The 15,585-nt window shown below is 37.0% G+C and overlaps 1 protein-coding gene across 6 annotated transcripts in view; it reads left to right on the top strand.

Moving 5' to 3' along the window:
• Window positions 1–15,585, top strand: part of LOC145688465 (uncharacterized) — a 142,126-nt gene that overhangs the window by 35,513 nt on the left and 91,028 nt on the right. For all 6 annotated transcript variants that reach the window (XM_081762728.1, XM_081762731.1, XM_081762729.1 and 3 more), the window contains 3 exons: window positions 4,198–4,381; window positions 9,966–10,185; window positions 11,145–11,233. In XM_081762728.1, coding sequence (XP_081618854.1) covers window positions 4,198–4,381; window positions 9,966–10,185; window positions 11,145–11,233 — 493 coding nt within the window. The remainder of the gene's footprint in view (window positions 1–4,197; window positions 4,382–9,965; window positions 10,186–11,144; window positions 11,234–15,585) is intronic.

Here is a 15,585-nt window from a genome sequence, read left to right on the forward strand (position 1 = left end):
TTCCCTGACCAGTCTGCCATTTCCCTGACTTCACCTGATACATTTTTACTTCCCTGACCTTTCCCTGATTTTCACTTATTTTCCAGAATGTGAACACCCTGCTAAAGGTTTTGTATGTATTACTGTTTCATAGAAAAAAAAAAAAATGGTGCCATATGATATTTGCCGTTGTGTGAGTACGTATTGGTTATTTGCCTTCCAATTTCCAAGAGCTATGCATAATTTGTATAAGAATATTCCGCACGTCGTGCTGAATATACTCACTATAGAGGCTAAGAAAATTTTGTAGTAAAGCTTTGTTCTGTGGCTTGGTTGAAAATATTAGTGTTGCTTAGTAAGCCATTAACGTTTATCCGTATCTTGTGGTGTATATTCAACGTGTCAGGAAGGATAAAGTTTCTAGCTCTTCGTGTATACGAATTGATGTGGAAAATGAAGGAAATCTTGTTCCTGTAAAATACGTCGACGTTGGTTTAGCTATATGTTGTGCCATTAAGAAATGCCAACCAGTAAAGAATTTAGACATTCTGAATCTTCGCCATGATTGCAGAAAGTGTCTACAGAAATTTGTTTTTAAACTCCTGGAGAAGTCACCTTTAAAGTATAAATTGATTAGAACTCCTTGATATTTGAGTTGATGAGTTGATATTGAGTTTAACGTCCCGTTCAGCAGCGAGGCTATATGAGACGTAGACCTACTGATTAACGTGGAATCCGAACCACATGAGCTCCCGCCGGGAATCGAACCCGGGACCCCCACGCCAAAGGCGCGTACGCTAACCGCTTAGCCACGGAGGAGCTCCTCCTTGATATTTGAATTCTAATGTTTCTGCAAAATCTGATGTTGGAGTAAATTGCATGAAGTTCCTTTTAGCTGTAGCCGCTGAAATAATTGATTAGATGGCAATAGGGCTGATAGAGTTTCGAGGCAGTTCAACGATTTTTGTTCAAATCCAAATTGTAAATAAGTTATTAGTCAGTATTCTATGACTGGACAGCGTTTGTATGACTTTTGGCTATAGAATTCAGAATCTTCAGAGTACAATGATTTAAGAGATGTTAAAATGGTCCTGTCTTTCTCTCCTAGAAACTCAAACCTAGAAAGAGGATTTTCAATCAATGCCGGATGTATAGCAGGTAATTTAAAAGAACAAACTTTAGTAGGACACAGACTTGTGTACGATTCGGAGCTGCTTCTGGTGGTCTTGAGAAACTGTTCATTGGCAAACCCACGAAAATTCGTACTTGTTTTGCAGAAGCAATAGATCAGCGACGAGAGGAGAAAAAGAAACAAAAAGAATCTAAAGACATGAAAATAATGAAGATAATCGAAGACGTGAATTGCGTAACATCCCAAGTCCACTCTTTTCTTCGTATTTTGCGTTTTTTGTTTTGATCTTAGCATCTGTTTTAAGGGCTATTTGCATATGTAAATCCAAATCAAAACCTTTATATATATATATTATAATTCAGCTAAACAGAGTAGCATGACAAGTATAATCTTCTTGTCTTTCTTCTAAAATCACAAAAGTATTCCGGTGGACTTAGGTTGTTCTGCAATTCAGGTCTTCAATTCTGAACGATGGAAGATGTGCGCAATATTGATGAGAAACCTGAATTACATAAATACTATAGGTTTTTTTGTTCTAAAGGTGTGTTGTTAATATACCATAGCCAGTTTTATGTTGTTGTTTTTTTATGAGTGTCTCATCAACTTTTTCCTTTCAAATGTGACGAAATTTTCATCATGTGACTAAAGTTTCAGATTAAAGTTTTAGGGAAGATGTTTAATTTATTGTTTGTGTAGGAATTTTTATTAGATAAGTATTCTGTAATTTTATAATAAAATACGTTGTATTTGTTTTTATATTATTCATTACTCTCGTTGATTAGGGTATCATTGTTGTCATGTTTTCTTGGCCTTCTTTTTCCATCAACGTGGCAACTCTGCGGCTAATTACATAAAAAATTAAAAGTGTTCTAAAAAACCGGGAAAAGTCAGGCAATTGTTTCACCTAATTTTTGTGGGTAAAAAACCTCGCGGCGACAACCTCGCGGACCAAAACCTCGCCTTCCGAAACCTCGCTGCCCGAAATCTCGCCGGGCCGAAACCTCGCCGCCCAAAACCTCGCGGGACAAAATCTCGCCTGGCCAAAACCTCGCCGCCCAAAACGTCGCAGGCCAAAATCTCGCGGGCCAAAATCTCGCCGGGCCAAAATCTCGCCGTACCCAAAATCTCGCCTGACGAAAACCTCGTTTAATGATCTCGCGACACAGAATCTCACCTGTTTTAAATTAAGCGAGACGTAGTGTCGCCTGGGAAGAAATGTCGTCAGGATAAAACCTCTTCACGACGATTTCTTCAATGTAGAAAGTTCTATATATTACTATATGTATATATTTAGTAATAACACATAATTACATTAAAATAATGACAAGAAAAAATCTAATGCATGCTTTGGAAATCTATATATATAAAAATTAAATGACCATGTTTGTTACATTATACCTCTTGAGCCATCCTACCGATCTCAATCAAATTTTCAACATAGATGAGGTTCGAGCCTAGGATGTCTTTTATAATTTCACTTTGTCGGCACAACAAAAGGGAGGGGGAGGGGGATATATATATATATATATATATATATATATATATAGTCGTAGCTAGAGATTTCGGCGCCGGGGCGAAGTAGAATTCGGCGCCCCTGCTCTCACCACACCAAGCTCTTCCTTCCTTTTTTTCTTTTTACTTATAAGAAAAGCAGCAGATATTGTTATACTACACTGAATTTTTATTAAGCTGCAGGCGAGATTTTGGACACGCGATGTTTTGGGTGGCGAGGTTTTGGCAACGCGAGGTTTTCGCCCGGCGAGATTTTGTCCCGTGAGGTTTTGGGCGGCGAGGTTTTGGCCCTGCGAGGTTTTGGCCGCGAGATTTTGTCCGTATCCCCCTGATTTACTCTGTGCTCATGGATACATTCAAACACGTTAATACCTTTTTGTCATTCTTTCACACTTTTGCTTCGACCCATCGTGAGCTGTTTCTGAAATTGAATCTGAGCTGACAATTGGCAGTCAGTCCAGTTAACTGCAGTAGTCTAGTCGCGTGTTGCCAGTGAAACGCTATGTCTAACAATAGAAAGAAACGGACCAATGTTCAGTTCTATAGGGGTTGACACTAATTTTATGTTCAGTGTGCCTTTGTAGTCAAAATTACGTTATATTTTTTTCTTACATTTCAAAGTTCACGTCCCTGCTTATTCGTGTTACTTGCAAGTTCCTGTTCATTCGTAGCCTATTCATTGCTACATAATGTTTTATTAGCAGTACATATATTGTATAATGCTAAGAGTGAGTGAGTGTATTTGTACTAATATTGCATAATATAAAACAAGGTAGGTTAAGAAAAATTCGAGCAAATCAACGGTTTCCTTATCTGTTCACTTCGTGAGGGCTAATGAAGAAAGATCTGCCCATTGATTCTAAAGAATAGGTAGTATTGGTAAAATATCTCAGATGAAGAAAAGAAAATATTAACTTCTAGTGCATACTAATATGAAACTATGCTTAGTGGAGTTTAGCTGTGAAATGTGTCCAGGTGACACGATTTCACCCTCGAGAAAAAGATCCGTGTGCTCGGAAGCAATAGGACAGAATTTCACCTGTTTCCTGTTTCGAAAATTATGTTCCATTTTGGACATCGATTTCACTTAATTTAGTGCCTTTGTCACTTTATATGAAATTCTATGGGAGAAAGAAATGTTTTAATTATTTCTGTGTAAATACGTGCCAATTCCGAATGTGGCCACCGTATACCCTTCTCATCAAGTAGTCACCACCACCGTACAAAATTTGGTCTAGATGGATTCAACGAATTTTGGTGCAAATGCCATTCTGCTCAATTCATTTACCTAAGTTAGTGAAAAATGGAACGACGCTCTCATCGCTCCAATACACATACAAAAGAATTGTCCTCTGTAAATGAAATTGACATATTCAATAGAAACTGTAACTTCTATATTTATTTATCAGTTATCATTAATATTTTGTTTACTGTAGGTAGTATCATAAATTGTGAAATTGACACATGATTTAATATGATTTTCCCCCCATGCTGATATTTATCGACCTGAAATTAGCTATAGACTAATGTTGCTGTATGTTTCTAATTATACACGATGATTTGTTTATTTGTAGGAAACAAACAAGATTCTTTAAGGCATCTATCTCCCTGTATACGTGAACAAATTGAACCCAATTATATAGAAGAGAAATATCAGCCTGTCTTAGTTGTGTGTCCTTTGTCGGTACTTCATAATTGGAGTGATGAATTTGAGACTTGGGGATATTTTACAGTGAAAAAATATCATGGGAAAGAAAGGTAACTCACTTATATATGTGAAATTTCATTCTACTTTATCTTTACTTGTAAGAGGCAACTCAGCTTTCATTTCATTATTATTATTATTATTATTATTATTATTATTATTATTATTATTATTATTATTATTATTATTATTATTATTATTATTATTATTATTATTATTTCTTCCCGTGTTACACCACACTAGCACAATTTGGAGCTTTCTCGTGGCTATATGTTTAGCGTACGCTCCTTCGGTGCGGGAGATCCGGATTTGATTTCTGGTAAAGCTCAGCTGGTTTGGATCCCACTTTAAACTGTAGGTTCACGTCTCATGCAACATCGCTGCTGAAAGGGACGCTCAACTCGAATCTATTAACCAACTAGCCCGTAATGCTTTGGTGATCACGTCTTATTGTCGCTTTCGTAATATATATTATATATTACTATAAATATATTTTAATATCAATTTTCGTAGGATTTTTAAAAGATATGTCTTACTATAACTTGGTAATTCTTTCGTCCGTTTTTCAAGTTGGCTGGTTTCTTGGTTTGCATTTTGACGTCCCGTTCAGCACCTAGGCCTTGAGATGTGGACCTACAACTTAACATTTGTATTCGAACTACAGGATGTTTCAAAACAACACCGACAACGTTTAGGAGGTGATTCCTGACATCAAGATAAGACAAAAAGTATAGACCAACTTGGGTGCACAAATGCTTCCTTTCGGAGTTATGGCTGTCAAAAACAAGAAAAAATTAATTTTAAAGGTCCATAGCTTCAAAACTATGGGACGTACCGTAGTCGGGCCAAGACTTCCCTTAGGAAGTAATATGTGCCCTTAGGAAGTAATATGTGTGACCGACTACGGTAGGTCCAATAGTTTTGGAGCTATGTACTTTTTTTGTCATGTTTTCGGCAGCCTATAACTCCGAAAGGAGGCATTTGTGAACCCAGGTTGGTCTTTCCTTTTTTCTTATCTTGGTGTCAGGAATCACCTCCGTGGTCGGTGTTGTTTTGAAACACCCTGTATATAAGCTTCCACCGGAAATCGAACACGAGTTACCGCGTAGAGGGCACGTACGGTATTCGCAAATTGATTCCAACCACAATGATGATAATCAATGTGTCTTGTTGTGTGGTGTAACAATGTATTATATTGTAAAGTACCCAAATTCAAATATATATTTTGGAAATTTATTTTGGCTGTTGTAAAATAAGGAAGCTGCAATCAAGCTATTTGTTTAAGAAAATAAAAGCAGATAACATAGGCATCACACTACAGTTATAGGAACTTTCCTATAAGGAAATAACAGAGTCTTAAGGAATTTCATAAGATCTACACTACAACCAGGAAGCGTCCGGATCTCGGAAGAGAATGGTGCTGGTTGGTATGGAGAGTTAAGTTGGGGAGTTTGAATTATGATTTGATAGTGAAAAATCAACATTGGAGATTCATCTAAGTTGAGTTAGCTAGTGAGTATTACATACACAATAACACACTGAGCAAGGCTATGTGATAATATGTAACCACAGGATAGGGTGGGAAGGAGCAGAGGTCATAGAAGTAGAGAACAGAACTTTGGTGAGAAAATGGAAGGAAGCTAGGGAGATTATGAGGGCAGGAGACAAGATGATGAATTGGAATGCAGGATTCTCGATAAATAAAGAGTGGGAGAAGATTCTGCTTAAAGAAGAAGAAATGAAAAGGAAGAAAGAAAGAGGAAAAATTAATAAGGATAATTAGAGGACAGAATGTAGCCAACGAAAAAAGTAAACTTTTAATTGGACACGTGTGCAGCTAAAAAGTGAAAGTGAAAGCCACACAAGTGTTACTTTTTAATGAAGGGGCGGAGCCTAATTAAAAGTTGGTCTCCGGAGACTATAGAAGTGATGACCAAATCCCAAGCAGCCAGAAGGAGTGGAAGTCTGATGAAGACACAGTTATTGTGTTGAAACTGTTACGTGATTGTCTTTTACATATTATCACATAGCCTTGCTCAGTGTGTTATTGTGTATTAGTACAAAATGGAAACAAGGCCTGATAGAATAGTTTATTACATCTATTTACGATATTGAATAGACATAATGGTTAAGTTTCTGTGCCATTACAAGTTAGTAGATTTTTGTAATTAAGACCGTTTCGAGTCCTGATAGCTTGTGGTGTGATCTCGAAAATATCCAAAGAATTTATTTTCTATTATTTCATTTCTTATTCTAAGAGATTCATTAAATATACCCTTAAGTTGTCATAATACATGGTGTTACAAATTTCTGATGAGCTACGTTCTGCCCCCAAGCATAAAAGTTTCTAAAGTATTAAGCTATTTTAGTTTGAAATTTGTAGCACATGTTAATAGGATCAGTTTAGTTACTATCAAAGAAAAGATTATTACATTTATGTAATAGAGTTTCCCTGTTACTATTAATCTTAATATAATGTTTAAGGGATATTCCAGGAGGATAGCGCTATATCAATTATTGATATAAAAAAATGTCCTAAAGTAAGTGTTGACACAGTCTCATTTTCAAAGTTAGACACATTAATTCTAGTTTTATTACTAGTATTCTTTTTACAATAAAATTGCCCGGCTGCTTCATTAATCTTTTAAAATTTGTAGGTCTCTTTCAACTATTAACAAGTAAAAGTGAAAAATTCGAAGTTCCAGAGATTGTCTTTTGAATATATTTTATATAAATCTTCATGCTGAATGTTAAAATCAATCATATATACTTTTTATTGCATAGTTAGTGACTCTTAACGATGAAAATGCCCGTGGGTATACAGAGGGTTTTTTTTACAGAGTTTTTTTTTTTTTTTTTTTTTTTTTTAATGTAACATCCTTATCTCCAATAATGTATATTTACAAAGCGTTCGTTGAGTTCGTAGTTTATTATTATTATCGTACATACGCATACGCATTATCATCAGTGCAAACTGCTGAACGTGTTTCCAGGGTAGAAAGGTCCCAACAGCCAGCATTAGCCATGATGTGGATGGTTGTGAGATTCAACGGCATAACACGGCTCCATTTTTGTGAACAAGGGTGAAATCATCGGTTAACGTGTACCAAACCACAGTGCTGGAGCCCATTGTGAAACCACTGAGTACCACTATGTTCTCCAACCAACAATGGATCTTCCAACAGGATTCTGCTCCGGCGCACAATCCACAGGAATAGCTATAGGCCAACGTCATAGACTTCATCTCCACGTTAGACTGGTCCTTTAGCAGCCCGTATCTGAACCCGCTCGACTACAAACTATAATGAGTGCTTCAGTCAATGACCCACAAGAAGAGACACTCTGATGTGAACTTCCTGAAGCATGTCACCATTAGGGTACCCCGCCAGACTTACTCCGGGCTCACATCGAGGCTCAAGGTGGACATTTTAAAAACTGATTGGTGCTCTTCATGCTCCACACTTCCATGTATATCTTCCAAAAGTATATCAAATATATCAACACTCTGTCTGTGTTTCATTTCTAAACCTCTTTGACAGTATTTATGAAATAACTAGCTATATCCATCTGATTAGAAATAATATTTTCTTTCTATTGTGCTTCGCTGATACCCACTAAATCTACGTTGAGTCGTTCTTTCTCTCTCTCCAGATTTTCTAATTTACTTGCTATGTTTAGACTCCTGACGTTCCATCCTCCACTTTGTATTATTTGTCCATAACTAAGCAACTTCTTGCTTTTCCCAAAATCAATGGAGCTGATGGGAAAGATACGGTGATGATTTCGCGTTGCTTTTCACCTGTTATGAATATACTTTTTTGCTGATACTCTATTGGTTTGGGTGGGGCCGCAGTGGCTCAATGGTAGAGCGTTCACCTCTGGTGCTTGGGGTCCCGGGTTCGATCCGAGCCCCCGCCAAGTGAACTTTGTGGTGGACAAACACAGTGTACGTGGGTTTCCTCGGGGTTCCCCGTTTCCTCCCACTTTCTTCATTCCACCATTTTTTTTCATTACTCATCATCACCGTCTCCTTTGGCCTAACCGTCATAATCGTGGGACGTAAAACTTAAAGATTTCATTTCATTTTATATTGGTTTGGCCGTTGGCCATTGCTGCCGCAGGCACGCCTAGTCCTTTCCTGTAGACCAGGGCATCCGTGCATATCATTATTTTGAGATTGACCATCAATCGCGACAGAGTAAATGTTTGATCTGTAAACTATTGTCAGTTGGTCCGACGAATAAGAGACAAACGAATTTACTCTTCACTCTGGAGTCTTAATTTTTCACCATTACTTTTTTATTATTATTAAGTCACATACAGTTCAAAACGCGTTGCCTAAAATAAACACGAATTTGACAACTACTCCCCACAGATTTTCTGAAACTTCTGAATATCATTAACCGCAGTGGCGAATTCCATTAACGGGGTCAAGTTCTCATGTTCATGTTGTTTTCGGATTTTTGTTTACGTACCTTATATAGTAAATTTTATTTTTGATAATATTACTTGAAAAAGAAAGTTAAACTCCGAAAATTCCCCATTTGCATACACCAGTGATCAGCTGCAATGTGCCTTGGACTATACATATGGTTCTCTTCGCAGAGGCAGCGTTTACATGGCATGAAGAAAATTTTACAAGCAATAAACCGGGAAGAAACAGGTTTTGATCTTATCAGTCAAACTATTTCAATGTTTCCTTTGTTTCCGGAGCAATCTGAAGCCCACATGCATGATCTTGCAGGGAGAAGCATAAGAAGTTCGAGGAATGAACGTCGTCTGAAGCGGACGACGGTACTGTATGGATCAAGAGCGTGGCATTTTGCATATTGCGTCAAGATTGTTTGCTTGTTTTGAAATTCGTTTGTCCGTACCCGAAAATGATGGTATTGCTACCTATGAAAAACAGATGTGTAGGGTTTATAGAAATATGTAATTTACAGGAAGAAACAAAATATTTTTCACAAAAACGGCACTTAAAACTGATAATTTGTTCCTCGCATGGAATTCAGCAGTACTCGCAATCCACATTTGCATTTTCAACTAATTATAATTAAACATCTGTTAACGTAAATCATTATTTTATGATAAAGAGAAATGTGTAAAAAGTTACATTTTGTTGTTTTGTTTACTTTGGGCAATTGATTGCAAAAAATAAACAAAAATGAAATTAATTATTAATTGTTTGGTAATTACGAGTAAATATTGAGTTTTGCACAAAATTACGTTTAATCATACATACAACCAGTGTAATGTTTCGAAGCAAATAAGGGATGATCAGTGCATTAATATTGTAAATCTTAAGAACAGAAAAATGTCCCCTTAAATTTAATTCGTGAACTTAGGTTACTTTACTCTTACTTTATGACCTCTATAGAAATATGAAATTAGATGAAAATAAGTATTGTGTAAAGCAAGTACGTACGGAAACATGTACATCTACACGAAATAGAGAATTTTAAAGTCTATCTCATAGTATTCTTTGAATAGAAAGAACTTGAATGTAGAAATACTCGAACATATAGGATATATTTCCCCTGTACTGACCTTCTTGAATTGATAATAAGATACACTGATTATATAAAATATTAGTCACACTTGTTCTCATTGTGTATTTTTCTCCCATTGTTAAACAAGAGAGGATGTTCTGATGGCTGCCATGCAACAGAGATTAGATGTCATGTTAACTACTCTAGAGACTGCACGTGACAATATCCAAAGCCTTAATAAAGTGAAATGGTCTGCAGTAATTGTGGATGAGGTTCATCGCCTCAAGGAACCCACGTCTCAAGTAACTGCTGCTTTAAAGGAGCTGCGGTGTCGCAGAAGATACGGATTAACAGGCACTGCGTTACAGGTGCGTATTACAGGTTTCAGGTAATATTGAACATTGCAGTTTGTTTTAAGTCTTCTGCTGTTGTTTCGCTGCTGTTGAAGGTTGAATTATATTTTGCGCTAAAATTGCGGTTTTCCTTTTTTCTTTTCTTGTTGGATTCTTAGAAATGTTAGTAATTATGATTATTCATTTATGTATATATATTCTTTAAAAAACAAAAACATAAAATTTAAATAGTTTCATTATCTTCTTAATAAAAGTGAAATATATATTTCCAGACATTGTAATCATCGAAAAAATTGTTTGCTGTGTGAAGATGAGGGAGCATAAGTGAATTTCATAATTTTTTTTAAACAAGAAATTGAATGGAGGGTTGTCTCACTCCAGTGGTACTAAATTGTCCAAAATTGTAAGTTGAGATAACTTTTAGAAGGTATCAGTGTTCGTTTTAATTTTTGCTCCTACAAAACTGACTCACTTTTTAGAGATATTTAAGTATAATCATATAAATCTTCCTGCTTGATTCTGCTAATACGAAGCGGTAAGCATAGCTAATAATTGATGTGGTACTACGATTTTGTTGGTTCCGTAGCTTCAAAACTGAAAGTAAAGTTGATGTGTAAACTTATCTGTTTCTTAACACAGTATGCTTGTCTGAGTCCTTGTGGAGTTGAAAAATGAAGTATGTTCCATTTAAAACAGCACTTGAACCGTAATACTTAATCAAATTTAGTTTTCCAAGTATTTTGTCAACTTAGAAAACTGCAAAAATAGCTGCTCATGTGGTGATCAGCAGTCAACAGTATCAATATAGTTGTGTGCCTTTACAACGGAAATTGTAGATCAATAATCAAATTTGACTCTTTTTGTTGCCCTGACTATGCTAAGGAGCGCTGCAGCTTAATAATAGAGATCAAAGGGAATTTTTGTAAAAGTATTGTAAGTCACCAAGCTACGTATATGCTTTTCTCTCTTTTCAGAATAATCTAAAGGAATTGTGGTGCATTCTTGATTGGGCTAACCCTGATTGTTTGGGATCTCTTCCTTCATTCGTTGAACAATTTGCTAAGTATGTATAGTTCAGTACGTTTGTTATCTTCATCTGGATTTAAAATGTCATTAAAAATAATTCAGTTTTTAGTGTGACAAAAAGACAATGTTGAACAACTTATTAATTTTTTAAACCAGAATACACTGTAAAATGCGCAAATAAATAAATAAATAAGAATAAAACAAAAACTCATGAAACATTTGTCTGTCCTAATTAGCTGAAATGTCCATTCTTTGCATGAGGAGAATAACTTCATGGAAATTATTTGTGCCTTCTCTCTCCCTTAAGATACGCATATCAATGAAGGTGAACAATATAAACTTCATCTGCATAAATTTTGAACCGCTACTCCCCTTAGGATACGCCCTTTAGTCAAAGTCACATGTTAAATCCAAGCTTGAGGTAGGTACTATTTACGTTCATAAATTAATTTCAAAATATCGAACAGTTTTTCCGTGACGCGATTACAAACTTTGTCAACATCGAGAAAAAAAATATAGAAAATTCCCTCCTCCCCTCGAAACAGAAATTTTCAAAAACGGGAGAGACGTGTCCCCTTATTTTTGATGAGGAATTTATATATCAAATATTCTTGACAGATTGGAGGCGCGGTGGCTCAGTGGTAGAGCGTTCACCTCCGGTGCTTGGGGTCCCTGGTTCGATCCCAGCTCGCGCCGTGTGGACTTTGTGGTGGACAAACACCGTGCTCGTGGATTTTCTCGGGGTTCTCCCGTTTCCTCCCACTTTCTTCATTCTACCATTCCATGCATTTCTCATCACCACCGTCTCCTTTAGCCTAACCGGCATAACCGTGGGACGTAAAACTCAAAGATTTCATTTCATTGACAGATTTGTAAGATATTGAATTTTTCGCATAAATTTAGACTTCCCTTAGGATGCTTATTTAATTCAAAGTAACGTGATAACAAGCGAGTATTGTTTTACAGTATGAAACTAAAAGTTCCAAACTATGAAAATTCAATAGTCAAACTTGAAATAGTACATCTGTGAATACTGGTTGCAATACAATAATATCAGAAATAGAATCTTTTCCTCACATATCAAAAATACACAACTAGCTATCCCTTTGTATTTTTGTTCAATGGTGATAAAGGTTTAAACCAAAAATCGTTAATTTGAACCACTTCCGGTTTCAATAGAGGATTAGAGGAATAGACAGTACCTATTCTTGACAAACTGAATCAATTGCCAAATAGCACTTCTTGATTTCGTTTACAGTTTTTCCTCTGTGAAAATCTGAAACCAGAAGCACTAGTAAATTCAACCATTTCTGAATTTGATAGTGTTGCGAGTTGTGATGATATATACATATGTGATTGGGACGTTGTATCGATTGGAGAAACTATTTGTTGCTATCTATTATCATTTCTGTTCTATGATCTTAAATTTTAAAATTGGAAATGAAGTTTTTGAACCACTTCCGGTATTAACAGAAAGTTAATGAAAAAGATAGAACCTATTTTTGGCAGCCTGAATCGATTGTAAAAACCGCATTTCTACAGGGTGTCCGAGAAGTCCTTCCCTGATTACAGAAATTGATAACTCAGGCTAGAAATAAGATAGAAATATGAAATTGGTGTTGAATTGTTTACAAACTATAAAAGTTTTGGTCACATCAGTACACTTCCACATGAGCACCCTTGGTAGCACGTAGCACATCTAGGCGATATTCAATTTCCATCCACACATTAGCCAACATCACTGGAGGGATCGATGCAACGACTGTGATTATTCGTTGCTGCAGGGTTTCAAGATCTGGTACATGTGTTCGGTAGACCTCATCCTTGACATAACCCCATAAAAAGAAGTCTAATGGGGTTATGTCAGAAGAGCGTGGAGGCCAAGCTGTTGGTCCATCACGACCAATCCATCGCCCAGGAAATGTCCTATCGAGATAGGCACGGACGTCCAAACCCCAATGAGGTGGTGCACCGTCTTGCTGAAAAACGACATCGGGGCGATACTGAAGCAGCTGAGGAACAGCATACAGCTGCAACATATCCAGGTACACTGCAGATGTGATGGTATCCTCAGCGAAGAAGAATGGCCCGATAATTCGATCGTGCAATAACGCGCACCAAACATTCACCTTTGGACTGCCTCTGGTGAACTCCCTGACCTACCTGAGGGGTTCTGAACCCCAAATGCGTACATTATGGCGATTCACTACTTCACTGACAAAGAATGTCGCTTCGTCGGAAAAGGCAATTCGTCTGAGATAACCATTATCGTCCTCAATACGTGATAGCATTTCGACCGCAAAGTCATATCGACGTGTACCGTCGTCGGGCAACAAGGCCTGAACGAGTTGCACTTTGTAAGCACGAAACAATAAACGTTTGTGTAAAATGTCATGGATAGAGCTTTTTGGCATCTGTAATTCACATGAGGCCCTGCGCACCGATTTCTTAGGACTTCTCAGAAAAGACTGCCGCACAGCCTCCACCGTGTCTGCTGAGGTTCTTGGTCGACCAGACCTCGGAAGGTCAGCAACCGACCCTGTGTTCTTGAACTTCTCATACCAGGCTTTAATGCTCTTCACATCAGGTGGAGTCCTCCCAAATGTTGTCTGGAACTGTCTCTGCACCGTGGTTGGTGATCGTGTCTCATGGTACCACAGGACACACTGTGCCTTCTCCTGGTTGGTTGGCATGGCTTCTTGGGCTTCTTACTTACGTACTACAAACCTAAAACAAAAAAAAAAAAACAAAAAAAAATTGAGACGTGGTAAAACAGAACAAACCTAACACAGACAAAAACTTTTATAGTTTGTAAACAATTCAACACCAGTTTCATATTTCTATCTTATTTCTAGCCTGAGTTATCAATTTCTGTAATCAGGGAAGGACTTCTCGGACACCCTGTATAACTGCTATCATTCCCGCTGTATGTAAATCAGTATTGAAACAAGCCGTAGTAGGGAATTGCAACCACTTTCAGTTTTGGTAGTGTTTTGTAGGTTTTAATGATATGTTCCCCTGAAACCTTGAATCGATTGTAGAAAACTGTTTTTCGCTATATATTATCATTTGTGTTCGATGATGATAAATTTTGAAACTGGAACTGGTTAATCTGAACCCCTTCTGGTATGAACAAGCTGTTAATGGAGAAGATGGAACATATTCTTGGCAAGCTGTATCGATTCCAAAAAGCCACATCTCCATATCTGTTATTGTTTTTGCTCTATATAAATATATATCGAAGCCGAAAGTAATAGTAAATTTTAACCTCTTCCTGTTTTGTAAAAAGGAAAATGAAATCAAATCTTTCAGGTTAATGTCCAACGATTATGCCCTTAACGTGAAGGGAGACGGATAATTAAGGCAATTGAGTGATGATGGATGAGTCGATGGAATGAGTATCTGATAAGAAATGGGAGTACCGCGAGGAAACCCACAGACACGATGTTGTCCATCAGAAACTTACATGGCCGGGGATCGAACTAGAAACACCACGCACCAGATGTAAGCACTCTACCACTGAGCCACCGTGCCCCCTTCCTGTTTCGTAAAGTGTTGTCGATAGTCATGTTATACTTCATGAGGCGCTGAATCTTTTGCAAGAAAGAGCTCTGCGCTAACTGCTACCGTTTTCATTGTATGGCGATAAACGTTGAAACAGGAAATGGCTTGCTTGTTTTAACTACTTCCGGTTTGAATAGAGCTTCTGATTATGCTACTTATTCTTGTGATGCTGAATCGATTGTAAAAACAACTTCTCGGTATCTCTTACCGTTTCTGATTAACAAAAATCAATATTGAAAGTGGAAGTAATAGTAGATTTGAACCACATCTGGTTTTAGTAATGTTTTTGATACGCATGATATGTTGTCTTGAGATGCTAAATCGTTTGCAAGAAACCGCCTTCTTGCTATCTGTTACCGTTTTCGTTCTAAAGCGATAAAAGTTGAAAAAAATTGATATTTTGAACCACTTCCGGTTTGAGCAGGGGGTTAACATAGGAGATGGAACCTATACTTGGAACGCTAAATCGATAAATAAATAAATAAAATAATAAAAAAAAAAATCTCGATTTCTCTTACTGCTTTTGCTGTGGTACCTGTCAGCAAACGGAAGGACAAAGCCGTTCTTTAAAACTTCCGACACATGCATAGTTTAGGTTGGAAGTCTAAAAACCCAGTTAGAGTTACGTGATAACTATCCAAAAGTTCACTTCAGACAGTTTTCCCATGATGCGATCACAAACAAGATCTTTTTTTCATTTTTTTATAATACATAGAATGCAGTGTGTATTTAGCTTTTGTATTAAACGAAACTGACCAAAGCACTAAATATATTAATAACCTTTTTGTAACAGTTTTGGTAATGGAACAGCGCCTTCGTCAGACA

The sequence above is a fragment of the Thermobia domestica genome, chromosome 6, assembly GCF_964235325.1.
Source record: "Thermobia domestica chromosome 6, izTheDome1.hap1.1, whole genome shotgun sequence".
NCBI lineage: Eukaryota > Metazoa > Arthropoda > Insecta > Zygentoma > Lepismatidae > Thermobia > Thermobia domestica.